Source organism: Heptranchias perlo, chromosome 11 (assembly GCF_035084215.1).
Source record: "Heptranchias perlo isolate sHepPer1 chromosome 11, sHepPer1.hap1, whole genome shotgun sequence".
NCBI classification, from domain to species: Eukaryota; Metazoa; Chordata; class Chondrichthyes; order Hexanchiformes; family Hexanchidae; genus Heptranchias; species Heptranchias perlo.
The window spans coordinates 43518473-43536635 of NC_090335.1; the positions used below are offsets into that span (position 1 = coordinate 43518473).

General features: G+C 42.8%; 1 protein-coding gene across 2 annotated transcripts; it reads right to left on the minus strand.

Moving 5' to 3' along the window:
* Window positions 1-955: 955 nt before the first annotated feature.
* rpl8 (ribosomal protein L8) lies at window positions 956-17735 on the minus strand. Of its 2 annotated transcripts, none has more exons than XM_067992890.1 (6): window positions 17711-17735; window positions 16908-17054; window positions 16564-16705; window positions 8643-8861; window positions 3874-3989; window positions 956-1162 (listed from the first exon to the last, which is right to left on the minus strand). In XM_067992890.1, the coding sequence occupies exons 2-6, from the start codon at window positions 17043-17045 to the stop codon at window positions 1004-1006; spliced, it is 774 nt and encodes a 257-aa protein (XP_067848991.1). In that variant the 5' UTR covers window positions 17046-17054; window positions 17711-17735; the 3' UTR covers window positions 956-1003. The 2 variants fall into 2 exon arrangements, with proteins under 2 accessions (XP_067848991.1, XP_067848992.1); XM_067992891.1 differs by having other exon boundaries at window positions 17700-17727.
* Between the last annotated feature and the right edge of the window lie 428 nt (window positions 17736-18163).

The following is an 18163-nucleotide window of genomic DNA, read 5'->3' on the forward strand; positions in this document are numbered from 1 at the left end:
GCCTATTTATACATTTTCAGTTAATATAACCATATCAGCTTACTTCAACTGGTAACACTCACCCATGAGTCTGCACATAATTTAGGTTAACACTTCAATGCAGTGAGTGTGCTATAATGTCAGAGTGCTGTCCTACAAGACCACCTCTGCCTGTTGCTGTGCATCAGGTAGACAAGAGTAGAGTTCGCCCAATGTCCTGGCCAACATTCTGTCCACAATAAACAGCACCAAATTTGTAAAATCTCAGTGGTTTGTGGGATCTTGCTGTATGCAAAATGAGTGATATTTGACTACAGATCAAACGTCACTGCGCTTCAAAGCAATTCGTAATGAGAAATGCTTCAACATTTGAGATATGGCAAGATGTTATATAAATCCAGGCCTTTTCAAACTAAACTGTGAAATCTCATTTTATGATTTAGTGGATATTGGGTTTTTAATTCTTTCACCACCCAAATTTCCTGCGTGCACTCAATTACTACAGTTCCATCTGCATCAGCAATCATGTGAGCCTAGACAGTGAGCGTCAAGAGCTATTTACTATTGCAGCAGAGCCTAATCCTGCCCTCATTTTATATTTGTGTTCTTGTGGCATCCACATACATACACTTATATACTAACAGAAGGGGTCACCACTTTTCCTCTCCCTAACTTATGGGCACTGAGGCTAGTTGTAGAAACCCTCCAATTATGCCCATTGAGATCAAAAATAATAAAGTGCAGATGGAATTTGCTCTGTATAAGTCAACTGGGTAAATTTGCTGAATTGAGAGAGCAGAGTAATTTGTAAAAAGACACTGTAGCAGACTACAATAATGTTGCAGTTTGGCTTTTTGTTTTGAAATCCACGTGTGGATGAACAGTGTATATTTTAAATAATTTATACATAACATTTAAAAAACTCTTAGTAATATTATTTACAACAGGAAGAGTCAGTTTTATACAAGAAACAAAATTCATTTTTAAAATAATTTTATTGGGACAAATATACTACATGAAGTTGTTAATTCTCTTTCTCCTGGACAGTCTTGGTACCACGCAGTCTACCGGTACGACGAGCAGCAATGAGACCGACCTTGCGACCAGCTGGAGCGTCTCTCCGGATGGTTGACGGCTTCCCAATGTGCTGATGGTTACCACCACCAAAGGGATGTTCTACAGGCTGTGGAAGAAAACAAAATGGGTCAACAAATCTCTTACTGCACAATTCTGGTAGGTGAATGCAATATACACCAACGATAATTACATACAAATTACAACACAGAAACAGGCTACTCAGCCCAACCAACCTATGTTGGTGTTTACCCTCCACACGAGCAGTAGTCCTAATCCCATATTCCTTTTTTTCCCAACCACTTATCCAACCTATACTCAAATGTTGACATGGTCTCTGCTTCAATCACCAACTCCAGTAATGCATTCCACAGCCTCACAATCCTGTTTCTCACGCTCCTCATCTTAAATCTTTTACTTTTGCTTGTATATCTATGTCACCTTGTTCTAGCTCTCACATAAGCAGAAAAGTTTTTGATCTGCTGTGTCCCATCCCATCATCATTTGAAACACCTCTATCAAAACACACTCCTCTGTTCTTATGAAACAGCATCCTAGTGAATCTGCATTGCATTGCCTCAACATCCTTCCTGTAATGTGGAGCCCAGACCCATTACCACTCTACTCCAATTGTGGTCTGACTAAGATTTTATATATATATATATTCACTAATACATCAATTTTTAGATTTTAAACCTCTTGCTGTAAAACCCAATATTAAGTTAGTTTTAGTTCAAAATGGTGCTGCTTTTAACGTCTTGTAAGCCTGAATCCCCAAATCCCTCTACTTTTCCACATCAACTAGTTTAATGTAACCACACAAGAATTTCCCCCCCCGCACCCCATTGTCTCCCAAGCCTTCACAGCAGTCTGTGCATTGCACACTGTTTCCATGCTCAAGATCACAAAGGCTAAGGAAGTGATCAAGTACTACTACTCCTCCAGTTAGATACTTTAGGATGGAACTCAACGCAATTAAAGCAGCAGCGATTGTAAATGGTTAGAGACAACTGCCAGTGACAGAAATCATACCAGAGCAAGCTTAGAACTGTCCCTAATCATCAATCATGAAATGCCAGAAGAGATTTTAGAATAAGGGTAACAATTGTTGATCAAAGCAAAATTAATTCAGGGGACCAAATACTATAACTACACTAACTAATCAAAGATTATAACCTCATGATGTTTTACATCAGTGCTTTACCAACAAGAACTTGCATTTATACAGCACCTTCAATGTTGAAAAATGATCCAAGGTACTTCACAGCAGCATAAATCAGACAATAATTGACAGAGTCAAAGGAAGAGATATTAGATGGGGTGACTATAAGCATGGTGAAAGACATAGGTTTCAACGAGTCATAAAGCAGGAAAGTGGGGTGGAGAGGCAGGGAGGTTTAGGGAGATAATTGCAGATTTCAGGGCGTAGACGGCAGAAGGAACGAGCTGCCAATGGTGGGGCAAAGGAAGTGGGGGTTCATGAGGCCAGAGTTGGAATGCCAGGCTTGAAGAGGTTAGAGAGATAGGAAGGGGCAAGACCACAAAGGGTCTGAACACAGAGAATTTTAAACTGAAAGCGTTGGGGAATGGGAGCCAATGTAGGTCAGTGAACACAGGAGTGATAAGGGAGAGGGACTTAGGATTGATAAGTGAGAGGGACTCGGAAAGCAGTGTTTTGGATGAGCTCAAATTCATGGATGGTGGAGAATGGGAGGCCGGCTGGCCAGCAGCTTTGGAATAGTCAAGTCTGGAAGTGACAACAGTATGGATGATTCAGCAGCAGATGGGCTGCGGCAAGAGTGGAAATGGGCGATGTTACAGAAGTGGACGTAGGCGGACTTTGTGATGGAGAGGACGTGGGATCCAAAGTTCAGCGAGGTCAGCTAGGACACCAAGGTTGTGAACAATCAGCTTCAACCCAAGATTGTGGTCGGGGAGGAGGAAGGAGTTTGTGCCCGAGGCCAAAGACAATAATTTTGATCTTGCCAACTGGAAGAAATAACAGCTCATCCAGGACTGGACGTTCGACAAACACGCTAACAAACAAAGCCTGCGGAGATGTCGAGAGGTTGCCTACCAGGTAGATGTGGATGTCAGTGTACCTGTGGAACCTGACGCCATGTCTGTGGATGATGTTGCCAAGGAACAGCATGTAGATGAAGAATAGGAGGGGGCCAAGGACAGATCATTGGTGGACTCCAGATGGAATGGTGCGAGGTGTGGGAAAAGCAGCCATTGTTGGAGATTCTCTGGCTACGACTGGATGGATGAGTGGAACAAAACATGGGCAGTCCAACACTGGAGGCTGGACAACGGAGGGAGCTGTTGGATGAAGATGGTGTGTCAACCATATCACAGGCTGCAGAGAAATTGTGAAGGACGAGGAGGGATAGTGCACTACAATCATAGAGAATGTGATTCATGACTTCAATTAGAGCGATTTCATTGTCGTGGCAGGGAAAGAAACGATTAGAGGGGTTCAAAAACAGAGTTGCAGGAAAAATGCGTACGGATTTGGGAGGCGACAACACATTCAAAGACTTTGGAGAGGAAAGGGAGGTTAGAGATGAAGCAGGCATTTGCAAGAACAGAGGTTAAGGATGGGTTTTTTTTTGAGAAGGAATAATGACAGCAGTTTTGAAAGGGGGGGGGGGGGGGGGCAGTGTCTGAGGAAAGTGAACCATTTACAATGTCAGCTAGCATGGGGGTCAGGAAGGGAAGCTGGGTGGTCAGCAGCTTAGTGAGAATCGGGTCAAGAGAGCAGGAAGTGGGCCATCTGTGGAAGCATTTAATTGTTCACTTATAGTATTTAAAACTTACATTCATAGCCACACCACGGACACGTGGCCAGCAGTTTCTCTTGGCCTTGTATTTGTGATATGCCCGACCTGCCTTCAGTATGGGTTTGTCAATACGACCACCACCAGCAACAACACCTGCAATCAAAGTAATATAATCAACTCAATAAGATACTCCGCTAGCAATATTCAATAAAGTGATTTGTACAACCAAATAGCGTAGGTAACCCACTGTTCTAAAGGTACTACTGCAATCACCACAAAAAAGGGCTCCCAGCTACAAAAGAAAAGTAACTTGCCAGTCACTCTTATTGTGGCAATTGTTATATAACTAGATATATGTCCTGGACAACCACAGGTGCAGGAAGTGTCGGCAGCTGGAGGAGCTCGAGCTCCGGATTTCGGAGCTTAAGCAGCAGTTGGCATCAATACAGTGCATTCGCGAGGTTGAGAGCTACATGGATAGCATGTTTCAGGAGGTGGTCACCCTGCAGTTTAAGAGAGTGCAGGCTGAGAGGGACTGGGTGACCGCCAAACAGACAAGGATGACCAGGCAGGTAGTGCAGGAATCCCCTGAGTGCATCTCACTCTCTAACCAACATTCAGTTCTGAACACTGGTGAGGGAAAGGCTTTCTCTGCGCAGTGCAGCCAGAGCCAAGTCCACAGCACCATGGATGGCTCAGCTGTACAGGGGTGGGGGTGGAGGGGGGGTGAAGGAAGAGGAGGAGAAAGGTCAGGAGAGCAATGGTGGTAGGGGTTTCTACAGTTAAGGAGGTAGACAGGCGTTTCTGCAGCTGCAGACATGGCCTCCCCCTGGTGCCAGGGTCAAGGACGTCACTGAGTGGCTGCAGAACATTCTGGGCGGGGGGGGGGGGGGTGGGGGGTGGGGGGAGGAGGGTGAACAGCCAGAGGTCATGGTCCATATCGGTACCAAGGAAATAGGCAGAAAGAGGGATGAGGTCCTGAAGGCAGATTTTAAGGAGTTAGGAAAGAGATTAAGAAGCAGGACCCCAAACACGCTAGTAAGCACAGAGCAGATGAATGCGTGGCTGGAGAGATGGTGCAGGAGGGAGGACTCAGGCATTGGGACCTGTACAGGCCGGATGGGTGGTCCCAGCTCCGTTGAGGTGCAAATGTCCTCATGGGGAGGTTCGCTAGTGCTGGGGGGGGGGGGGGGTTTAAACTACTTTGGCAGGGGGCTACTTTGGGCACCAGGATGTAGCAATGGTAAGGAGAAACAAGGGGCACAAAGGAATGGGGGAGAAAGATAGCACTAGAGCAAGTAATAGTACAGTATTAGGTGGGATCAGACTAAGAGAGAGTACAAATCTAAGACTGATTTGCAGTGCATGTGTGTAAATGCATGAAGCGTGGTAAACAAGGTTGGTGAGCTGCAGGCGCAAATAGCAACATGGAAATACGATATCATGAGATAACCGAGACCTGGCTCAAAAAAGGGCAGGATTGGGTACTAAATATTCGTGGATACAAGGTGTTCAGGAAAGATAGGGAAGGAAACAAAGGAAGTGGCGGGGGGGGGGGGGGGGGGGAGGGTTGGAGGGGTGGAGGGTGACAGTGCTGATTAAGGGGAATATTGCAGTACTGGAGGGAGAGAATGTCCTGGAGGTCAAGGACAGAATCTATTTAGAGTTAAGAAATGAGAGGTGCCATTACACTACTGGGTGTATTCTACAAGCCGCCAACTATAGATATTCTATAGGTGGCCTATAGAATACACTCACTAGTGTAATGGGAGTAGTAGTAGTAGGATGTAGAGGAGCAAATTTGCAGAGAAATTACAGAGATGCAAAAGCTATAGAGTTGTGATAACAGGGGTCTTCAACTATCCTAATATAGACTGGGATAATAATAATGAGCACAGAGGAGGAAGAATTTTTGAAATGTGTTCAGGATAACTTTCTTAACCAGTACGTTTCCAGCCCAACGAGGAAGGAGGCATTGTTGGACTTGGTTCTAGGGAATGAGGCGGGCCAAGTGTCAGCGGGGGAGCATTTAGGGAGCAGCGATCATAGTATCATAAGGTTTAGAATAGCTATGGAAAAGGACACGGACCACTCTAGAGTAAAAATACTCAATTGGAGGAGGGCCAATTTCAATGGGATGAGAACAGATCTGGCCTGGGTAAATTGGAATCAAAGACTGGCAGGCAAAACTATAATTGAACAGTGGGCGACCTTTAAAGGAGGAGATAGTTCGGGTATATTCTAGGCACATTCCCACGAGGCAGAAAGATAGGGCAACTAAAGCCAGAGCTCCCTGGATGACAAAAGAGATAGTGAGCAAGATGAGCCGGAAAAAAGGGGTGTATGACAGATGTTAGATTGATAACACAAGTGAGAACCAGGCAGAATATAGAAAGTTCAGAGGGGAAGTGTAAAAGGAAATAAGAGGGGCAAAGAGAGAGTATGAGAATAGACTGGTGGCTAACATAAAAGGGAATCCAGAAGTCTTCTACAAGCATGTAAACAGTAAATGGGTAGTAAGAGTAGGGGTGGGGCCGATTAGGGACCATAAAGGAGATCTACTTATGGAGGCAGAGGGCATGGCTGAGGTATTAAAAGAGTACTTTACATCTGTCTTTACCAAGGAAGAAGATGCTGCCAGAGTCTCAGTAAAGGAAGATATAGTTGAGATACTGGATGGACTAAAAATTGATAAAGAGATACTTGAAAGGTTAGCTGTTCTTAAAGTAGATAAGTCACCCAGTCCAGGTGGGATGCATCCTAGGTTGCTGAGGGAAGTAAGGATGGAAACTGCGGAGGTACTGGCCATAATCTTCCAAACATCCGTAGATACAGGGGTGGTGCAGAGGACTGGAGAATTGCAAGGGTTACACCCTTGTTCAAAAAAGGGTGTAAGGATAAACCCAGCAACTATAGGCCAGTCAGTTTAAACCTCAGTGGTGGGGAAACTTTTAGAAACGATAATCCGGGACAGAATTAACAGTCACTTGGACAAGGGTGGATTGATTAGGGAAAGCCTGCACAGATTTGTTAAAGGCAAATTATGTTTAACTAACCTGAGAGTTTTTTGATGAGGTAATAGAGAGCATAGATGAGGGTAATACAGTTGATTATGTGTATACGGACTTTCAAAAGGCGTTTGATAAAGTGCCGTATAGTAGGCATTTCATCAAGATTGCAGCCCAATGGAATAAAGGGGGCAGTAGCAACATGGATACAGAATTGGCTACGGGACAGGAAACAGAGAGTAGTGGTGAAGAGTTGTTTTTCGGACTGGAGGGAGGTGTACAGTGGTGTTCCCCAGGGGTCAGCACCAGGACCACTGCTTTCCTTGATATATGTATTAATGACTTGGATGTACAAAGTACAATTTCAAAATTTGCAGATGATATAAAACTTGGGGGTAGTAAACAACAAGGAAGTCTATCACTATCCTCAAGAGGATATAGACAGGCTGGTGACATGGGCAGACACGTGGCAGATGAAATTTAACGTCGAAAAATGCAAAGTGATACATTTCGGTAGGAAGAATGAGGTGAGGCAATATAAACTAGAGGGCACAATTCTAAAAGGGGTACAGGAACGGAGAAATCTGGGGTATATGCACAATCGTTGAAGGTGGCAGGGCAGGTTGAGAAAGTGGTTAAAAAAGCATACGGGATCCTGGGCTTTATAAATAGAGACGCAGAGTACAAAAGTATGGGAGTCATGATGAACCTTTATAAAACACTGGTTCGGCCATAACTGGAGTATTGTGTCCAGTTCTGGGCACCGCACTTCAGGAAAGATGTGAAGGCCTTAGAGAGGGTGCAGAAGAGACTTACTAGAATGATTCCAGGGATGAGGGACTTTAGTTACGTGGATAGACTGGAGAAGCTGGGGTTAGAATCATAGAATCAGAAGTTTACAACATGGAATTGCGAGGAGATTTGATAGAGGTATTCAAAATCATGAAGGGTCTAGACAGTAGATACAGAGAAACTGTTCCCATTGGCGGAAGGGTCAAGGACCAGAGGACATAGATTTAAGATGATTGGCAAAAGAACCAAAGGTGACATGAGGAAAAACTTTTTTTACACAGCGAGTGGTTAGGATCTGGAATGCACTACCCGAGAGGGCGGTGGAGGCAGATTCAATCATGGCCTTCAAAAGGGAACTGGGTAAGTACTTGAAAGGAAAACATTTGCAGGGCTACGGGGAAAGAATGGGGGAGTGGGACTAGCTGGATTGCTCTTGCATTGATGGGTAGAATGGCCTCCTTATGTGCTGTAACCTTCCTATGATTTCTACATATTAAGATACTGTAATACAATTACAAATCTTTACACTTAACATTGGTTAAATTAGAAGCAAACACATTTAACTCTACAATGTGCAAAAACTCCAACGTATTAAATGACAAAAGTGCATTTTGTTTAAACATTTTAAACTTTAAAGCAGTTTTCATTTTTGTGTAAATATTTACACACAAGTATTCTGTACCACCTGGTTAAAGTTCATTTCAGGCAAGCAAATTTGTAGATACTTTGACATGGAGAAAAGATACTAAAAGTTATCGAAGTAGATGCCAATGTAGTTAGATCACATCAATCTCTGGTTAAAGTGTCACTTTGATTTGCAGGAAATATCAACCCTGAACCGAAGTGTTTTCTTCTCCACCAAGTTTTAGATGTAGCTCAACGTTTTGCTCATCTACAAAAGCCACAAACTAAGAACCATTTCAACAAATATTTTATAGTTCTAAATACTCTTAGAAGAGCTAACTTTTTAAAAATGGTCAATAGATAGGAGTAAATTAAACCTTACCAACAATGGCTCTGTTAGCAGAAGAAACAACTTTCTTGGAACCTGATGGCAACTTGACACGACTTTTCTTGGTCTCAGGATTGTGGGAGATGACTGTGGCGTAATTACCAGAAGCACGGGCAAGTTTACCACGGTCACCTGGCTTCTCCTCCAGGCAACACACAATGGTACCTTCTGGCATAGTACCCACAGGGAGGACATTTCCAATATTCAACTGAGCTGCAAGCAAGATAGATTTTTTTTAATACAACTGTGAGTCTACAGTTTTGGCACAATTAAGTTGTCAAACAAATACTCTCCACATTTACACAGCTTACAATTACAAGGATTAAGTTACGAGGAGAGATTACACAAATTGGGGTTGAATTCTCTAGAGTTTAGAAGGTTAAGGGGTGATCTGATCGAAGTTTATAAGATATTAAGGAGAACAGATAGGGTGGATAGAAAGAAACTATTTCCGCTGGTTGGGGATTCTAGGAGTCGGGGGCACAGTCTAAAAATTAGAGCCAGACCTTTCAGGAGCGAGATTAGAAAACATTTCTACACACAAAGGGTGGTAGAAGTTTGGAACTCTCTTCTGCAAACGGCAATTGATACTAGCTCAATTTTAAAAAATTATAAATATGTGACTCTCCCTTTCTATTTACACCAGAGACAAGTACACAATGACACCCACCATTGCCCATCCCTTGTAGCCAGTTTGTTCTTGTATGTAGCAGTGTTCCCACCCCACCTGACTGCACCGCTGAGCAGAAGCCAGTTCAAGAAATGCAGTACAGAAGGACTCTATAATTTTTTTTTTTTTAAAAGCCAAAGGTACAGGGGATGAATGAAGTTTACATGTTCCAGGTACAGTGCAAGAATGTGTGTGGCAGTACTGGGGACAGAGTGGCCTAATGTGGGTCAGTAATGTTGGCAGTGATCCTGGGGTCTGACAGCAGCTGTCCATTGGGTGCTGGTGAATAGGGGGTGGGGAGAAACAAGGATCTGGATACTTGAGACGTGGATACACTAGGTCGGGAAATCCAGATATTTATGAGCACTGGAAAGGAGGTTCCAAGGCCTCGTAAGTCGTGTCAGCATATGTGAGCACTGGTTAAGGAAGAGTAGGGTGAGGGTTTTCTCAGAGGCAGACAAGGTATGAGTACTTGGGTGGGTGGGGGGGGGGGGAAGAAGAGAGAGAGAGAGAGAAAGAGAAAGGAGGGGAAAATTCTTGTAGGAACCCCATGTCCTTAGTGGGAAGGGTCATTCCCAAGATCCGGTTTTAAAAGCACTTTTAAAACTGCAAAGAGAATTTTAAGAACACAAACGCTTGAAGAACTTCAAGTCAGTTGCTGGTAAAAGCTAGGAATACGGGGCAATCAAGATGGTGCTCGGGGACTTTGGAGTGAAGGATTCAGGGCATGGGGGGGGGGGGGGGGGGGGGGGAAGCGGGGGTGGAAGCACCCAGGCATCTGGCTAGAGGCCTGATTTTACAAACTCTAGTGGAGCACAGCATCATCTGGCTTGGAGTCAAAGCTTAGAGGATTCAGGAGGTACATAAAGTGATAGATAAGTTTAATTGCAACTGAGATAATGCAAAACAGGCATGACAGAAATAGCATTACAGGAAGTGGCATGCTTAAAAAGGTGCTTTGTAAGAGCTTAACAACTTGCAGCTTTAACACAGTAAAATGTCCCAAGGCACTCCACAGGAGCATTATCAAACAAAACGTGACACTGAGCCACATAAGGAAATATTAGGAGGTAGGTTTTAAGGAGCGTCTTAAAGGAGGAGAGGTTTAGGGAGGGAATTCCAGAAGCTTAGGGCCTAGGCAGCTGATGGCACGGCCACCAATGGTGGAGCGAAGCAAGTGAGAAATACACAAGAGACCAAAACTGGAGGAGCGCAGAGATCTCGGAGGGCTGTAGAATGTTAGAGATACAGAAGGGTGAGGGCATGGAGGGTTTTGAAAACAAGAATGAGAATTTTAAAATCGAGGCGTTGCCAGACTGAGAGCCAATGTAGGTCAGCGAGCACGGGGGTGATGGGTGAACGGGACTTGGTGCGAGTTAGGATACGGGCAGCAGAGTTTTGGATGAGCTCAAGTTTATGGAGGGTGGAAGATGGGAGGTCAACCAGGACAGCACTGGAATAGTCAAGCCTTCAGTAGATGAGCTGAGGCAGAGATGGAGTCCGACAATGTTACGGAGGTGGAAGTAGACGGTCTTGGTGATAAAGTGGATATGTGGTTGGAGACTCATCTCAGGGTCAAACAAGATGCCAAGGTTGCAAACGGTCTGGTTCAGCCTCAGACAGTGGCCAGGAGAGGGATGGAGTCGGTGGCTAGGGAATGGAGTTTGTGGCAGGAACCGAAGACAATGGCTTCGGTCTTCCCAATATTTAGTTGGAGGAAATTTTTGCTCATCCTGTACTGGATGTTGGACAAGCAGCGTAACAAATCAGAGACAGTGGAGGGGTTGAGTGAGGTAGAGCCTGGTGTCACCAGCGTACGCGTGGAACCTGACGTCGTGTTTTCGGATGTCGGCGCTGAGGGGCAGCATGTAGATGAGAAATAGGAGGGGGCCAAGGATAGATCCTTGGGGGACTCCAGAGGTAACAGTGCAGGAGTGGGAAGAGAAGCCATTGCAGGTGATTCTCTGGCTATGACTGGATAGGTAAAAACGGAACCAGGCGACGCAGTCCCACCTAGCAGGACGACGGAGGAGAGGCAATGGAGGAGGATGGTGTGTTCAACCATGTCAAAGGCTGCAGAAGGGGTCGAGAAGGATGAGGAGGGATAGTTTACCACGGTCACAGTCACATAGGATGTCATTTGTGATTTTGATAAGAGCTGTTTCAGTACTGCGGCAGGGGTGGAAACCAAATTGGAGGGATTCAAACATGGAGTTATTGGAAAGATGGGTATGGATTTGGGAGGCAACAACACGTTCAAGGGCTCTGGAGAGGAAAGGGAGGTTGGAGATGGGGCGGTAGTTTACAAGGACAGAGGGGTCAAGGGTGGTTTTTTTTTTGAGGAAGGGGGTGATGACGGCAGATTTGATGGGGAGGGGGACAGTACCTGAGGATAGGGAACCCATAACAATATCAGTTAACGTGAGGGCCGGGAAGAGAAACAATGCATAAACTTAGTTTTGGAAATGAATGTATAAACAAAGGTTTTTCACAACTTTATTTTGTTTGTGTACCTTTTTCATGTAAAAAAAGAAATATTTCAATTTTTTTTAAAAAAAGAAATCGATTTTACCACTGACATGCAAGATTCTGGAGAAAAAGCTCCCTCCCAGCTACTCTAACAACATCAATTAGAGAACTACTCCATGCATTCCAGAACAGCTCCAATGCAAACAGAGATGTGACTTCTGAATGGCTTGGAGGCCACCAGTCTCTTGGAAACTAGCATGATTTCCCAGGATTAAGCAGTTTCGCAGCAACACTCAGGCTGGTCTGAAACCGCAATCCCGTTGTTGGAAGTAGGGGCACTCCAGAACACTTTCCATAAGTGATGATAGAGCAGTCCACCAGGGCACAAAACCTACTGGAGTCTCCAGGCAAGGGCTAAAACTGTCATTAAAAAAAATCAACATTTTCTTGTACAACAAACAGTAGTATTTTGAACAAAAGATTCTCCCCATCACTTTTAAGCATTATGTTGAATTAGACTTGCATTAAAGTTATGGCTAAACATCTGAAGGTGAGGGAATCATCTAATATACTTTTTGGCTGCCTCTAAAATAGTGCATTGTACACTGTACTTAACATATATTGAGTTACATCGGAGCTGCAGCACAGAAACAGGCCATTCAGCCCAACTGGTCTATGCCGGCATCTATGCTCCACATGAGCCTCCTCCCTCCCTACTTCATCTAACCCTATCATATCCTTCTAGTCCTTTCTCCTTCATGTGCTTATCTAGTTTCCCCTTAAATGTATCTATGCTATTTGCCTCAACTACTCCTTGTGGTAGCACATTCCACACTCTTTGGGTAAAGATGTTTCTCCTGAATTTCCTATTGGATTTATTAGCAACTATCTTATATTTACAGGCCCTCGTTCTGGTCTCTCCCGCAAGTGGAAACATTTTCTCAACGTCTACCCTATCTAACCCTTTCATTATCTCAAAGACCTCTATCAGGTCACCCCTCAGCCTTTTTTCTAGAGAAAAGAGCACCTGCCTGTTCAGCCTTTCCTGATAAATATATTCTCTCAGTTCTGGTATCATCTTTGTGAATCTTTTTTGTACCCTCTCCAATGCCTCTATATCCTTTCTATACTATGGAGACCGGTGCACAGTACAAGTTTAATATAACTTCTCTGCTTTTCAATTCTATCCCTCTAGAAATGAACCCCATTGCTTGGTTTGCCCTTTTCATGGCCTTATTAACCTGTGTCACTACCTTTCGTGATTTGTGTATCTGTACCCCCAGATCCCTTTGCTCCTCTATCCCATTCAGATTTTTATTATTCAAGCAGTATGTGGCCTAAGTTTTCCCAGCAAAATACACCTCACACTTGAAATTCATTTACCAATTACACACCCAGTCTGCATGTTTATTAACGTCCTCTTGCATTTTGACACATTCCTCCTTTGTATTAACTACGCCCCCCAATTTGGTGTCGTCCACAAATTTTGAAATTGTACTTCCGATTCCCAAATCGTTAATGTAAATTGTGAACAACAGTGGCCCTTACTCTGTTTTGTAGCCAGCTTGTTATCCATTCTGCTACCTGTCCTGACTCCACATCATCTGACCTTAGTTATGAGTCTACAATGTGGTACCTTTTTGAAGGCCTTTTGAAAATCCAAATATGTTACACCTGCTGCATTACCCTTGTCTACTCTGTTACTTTTTAATATATTTTTTGACCTCTTCTTCTAATGTTATGCTCACATTCTTAATCTCCCTGGTAAATACTGAGACAAAGTAGCTATTCAATATTTCTGCCACAACCTGTGAGTTTATTTTGTGCATCCCTTAGTGGCCTATCCTGATTTTTCTTTTGTTACTTATGTGTCTGTAGAACACTTTACTATTTCTTTTTATATTCCTTGATAATTTAATTTTGTAGTTCCTCTTTGCTTTCCTCATTTTAAAAAAAATTCTTTCCTAACTTCTTCGTATTCCTTTTTGTCATCCGCTCCTTTATTGCCTATTTACTTACAATACGCTTTTCTTTTCAGTTTCATTTTTACCCTATCTCTTTATTCACCCATGGTGTTTCATTGTTTGCTAGTTTGTTCTTGCTTTTTAGATGAATATATTTCTCCTGAACTCTATTGATCACTTTTAAATATTTCCCACTGCCGCTCGGTGTCAAAAAAAAATTCCAGTTTACCATCCCTAGTTCCACTCTCATCCCCTCAAAATTAGCTTCCCCCCCCCCAATCTATTACTTTGGTCTTTGTCTTACTTATGTCTTTATCAATCATTATTTTAAACATTATGTTATGATCGCTATTGTCTAGATGTTCTCCTATGCGCACTTCTCTTATTTGTTCTGGTTCATTTCCCATTACTAGATCCAGCACAGATTCCTCTCTTGTTGGGCTTCTCATACTGGGTAAGAAAGGAGTCCTGTACACACCATAAAAGCTTCATTCCCTATTACTACCCTTTTTGCCAGTTTATTTGGGGGTAGTTGAAATCTCCCATGATTGTTATTCGATGTTTTTCACTCATTTCATAGATTTGCCTACATATTTCATCCTCCACTTCCCTTCCACTATTTGGTGGTCTGTACAATTTACCTATTAATTTGAAGTGATCGATCCCTCCTTATCCTTTGTCTCAAGCCATTTGGATTCTGTTTCTAATGGCATAGAGATGGATCAGGAAGATGAACATGTGGCTAAAAGACTGGTGTGGGAAGAAGGGTTTTGATTTCTATCTTAAATGTTACTTATGGCCCATTTTTCTTTTGCCATTATGTTGTCCCTAATTAGTACAGCTACCCCACCCCACTTCTTACTTCCCTATCCTTTCTAAATACATTATATCCTGCATTATTTAAGTGCCAGTCATGTTCTTTATGTAGCCATGTTTCAGTTATCCCTACCACAACGGACCCCTTGCTACGAATTATTGCCTCCTGTTCCTGTTTTGTTTCGGATGCTATGCACATTGCTGTACAGGCAATTTAGTTTGTTTTTACTAATTGTTCCCCTTACTTTAATTTAACAGTCATTTTGTACTAATGTTCTTCAACTGTATTTGTTGCCTGACCGTATGTTAACCTTATTCCTTACCTTGGTCTGACCTTTACTCTTATTTCCTATTTCTTTTATCTTCAGACTTATGTTATCCTCACCAGATCCCTCCTCCTACTATTAACAGCCCTGTTTATCCTTTCCGCTAGGACACTGGTTCCATTCCGGTTCAGGTAGAGCCCGTAACAACAGTACAGTGCCTTCCTGTCCCAGTACTGGTGCCAATGTCCCATGAAATCGAACCCCTCCTTCCCACACCAGTTTTTCAGCCACACATTCATCCTCCTGATCTATCTCTATGCCAATTAGCAAGTGGCTCGGGTAGTAATCCCAAGACTACCACCCGTGAGGTCCTGCTTTTTAATTTAGTTCCTAATTTCTGATATTCTCTTTGCAGGACCTCCTCCCTTTCCTCCCCTGTCATTGGTCCCAACATGGAACACGACAACGGGATCTTCTCCCCTCCTTTTCCAAGTTCCACTCCAGTTGCTCAGGGTTATGCTTTGCCCTGGCACTAGGTACGGAACACACCCTCCTGCACTCTCGGTTGCAACTGCAGAGGACTCTAACTATCCCCCTAAATATCAAATCCCCTATGACTACAACCGTTCTATTCTGCTCCCCCCCCCCCCCCCACGGTGCCATGGTTAGCATTCTGGCTGTCCACCCGCAGCCTGCATCTGCATCCTCACAGATAGCAAGCTCAATGTACCTGTTGGATAGGACCAGTGTCTGCGGGACCTCCTTCTCTTCCTCCCCTTGGTTCCCCTTACCCTGCTGACTTACATGTCAGAGTGTCTCTAACTCATACTCCAGCTCATGGACTCTGAGTGGGAGTGACTCAAAGCAGAGACATTTCCTGCAGACGCAGCAATCCAAGACAATCACTGTCCGCAGATTCCCACATACCACAGTCCCGACACACAGCCTGCACAGCCATTTATTTATTAGTTAATATTAATTTAATTCTAGAACTAGTAGAAACACTTACGGTCTAGATTATGTTTAGTAGATGAATTTTAGCTTGATTTTAAATGTCATTAATTATTCTGAATTATTTACTGTTTTTAATTACAAATAAAGTTATTTAGTAAATTAAAGATTTAATTTAATTTCCTTGGGTTCCGCCACTTCCCTCCTGTGCTGACTACGATGTCATCTTGAGATTTTTCCCTGGGTTTGTTTAATTGCTCAGTTTCCTGCTCTTTTTAAACTGTTCAGCTTTAAGGTTATTTAACCAATACACTAAAAACATTAACCACAATAATCAGTAAAAAACTTACCAATAAACTAAATATTTACCAAATTCCCCCTTAATGATGGCCACAAATTTAAGTTTTTCTTTTAAAAAGAAAGCTCTTTCCTCGGCTTGCCATCACATGTTGGTTGGAACAGCTTATATAACTTTTCTGTAACTACTAAAATGCCATCCAGCAAATGCACAGGAAGGAGCAGCATTTAAACTCAAAATCATTTTCTCTGAACCAGGCCAGTCTGAAATGCATTCCTTTACAGGCATGTATTTTTTCAGTTATTAAGCACCTTTCTTGCTCATTTTTTATTGGCAGCTAACTAAATACAGACCAAGGATTAAACTAGGGCCTACCTGGTTTGCATGATTAAGCTATTTACTAGATAAACTCACTAAACTTTCAAAGGAACACGAAACACTTGTTTTGATGGGCAATTATATATTTTTTCTCTCAACTTACCCTTCTTGCCACAGTAGATAAACTGACCAGTGTGAATACCTTCAGCTGCAATGAACAGCTCAGTCCTTCTTTTGAACCTGTAAGGATCACGGAACACCACCTTTGCGAGAGGAGCACCACGACCAGGGTCATGAATTATATCCTGCAAAACAAACCAGGAATATAATCACTTCAATTAATTCTGCCATGAATTTACCCATTTAAGGCAAGATGCAATTCACATGGTTTTATAAACGTGATCCTTGCTTTAGTTTTAATCCTTAAATACTCAGCTCTATAGATTAAAAAGATCAACTAAAAAAATGTAAATATAAAAGTAGTTTTCCTTCTTACAGAATACTTGCCTTGACAATACCCTTGATATAACCATGACGTTCAGCAAAGTCCACAGCTCTTAACTTTGCAGGACCTTTCCTGTGTTTCACATGGGCTTTGAAGACGGAGCCTGCACCCTTTCTCTGTCCTCTGATTACACGACCCATTGTACACTACTGGAAGTACAATAAACCAATTAAAATGCGATTTTATTTCTATACATCTGTCCCACAAGTTAAAACGGCTAGGTTGGTATACAAAACTCCAGAGATGTCAATATTATGCTTCCATTTAAAAATGACATCTGCATTACCCACTCGCGTTAGTCTTTTAACAAGACTGAAATGTAGTCACTTAAATGTAAAACTACAAGCGTGTGAAATAAATATATGTTTTCAGAGACTGACAACAGCAACAATTCAAGCAATATAATTCCCCTGGCCAAGATACAAGAAATCAAACACTAAATTCAATTTCTCTTACCTCCTCCCCACAACACCCCCCCCCCCACCCCACCCTTCCACAATCCCTGCAAGTGCCAAATAAAGTACAAACGAGGGGGAAAAACTAAAACGATGCTCGTTCATTTCGTCGTTATCATCCAGTCACAGCGCTTTCACACACACACACAGCTCCATTTTACTTAGAACAGGAGCCTCGGTCGAAAGGTACTTAAAAACTGTCATAAATTAGGAAATTGCATAAACAATATTCACAGCAGCACCATCTACAGAACACTGATTCACATTTTGGGGGAATATTAAACGGATGGCTGGTTAAATTATAGATTACAGTTGGATTATCACGGTCTCCACATTCACCATTATCCTACCTAAACCCGGGTGTCTGTGGAAAAGGAAGTCGTCAGCTTCGCGCGACTTCTTCTTCCGGACACTCCGAGGTTTTTTTGAGGAAAGTTATATTTCTCCACAAATAATGCACGAAAAATGAAAGGAGATTGTTTTGCAGTTTATAAACACTAATCTTTGTCAAAACATTTTAAAAGCGTATTTCAATAAAGAAGTCGTGGTTACGTGGCTTCGGCGCTGCATGGTGGGAAATGTAGTCTTTTGCTTCAGGTCGCCTGCGGCCTTCAAACTGTCAGTCAGCAACATTTCTTCTAAGTATTACCGTTTTACAAGCGGTCGCGATTTACTGGTAAAGAGCCATAAAGTTACCCAAATAAAAAAACATTTCTTCCTGGTATTAAAGACATGCATTATGGATATTTTATAAACTACTTTTCTGAAATTAAGAATTTTTTTCCCCTCTACTGTATTGATGT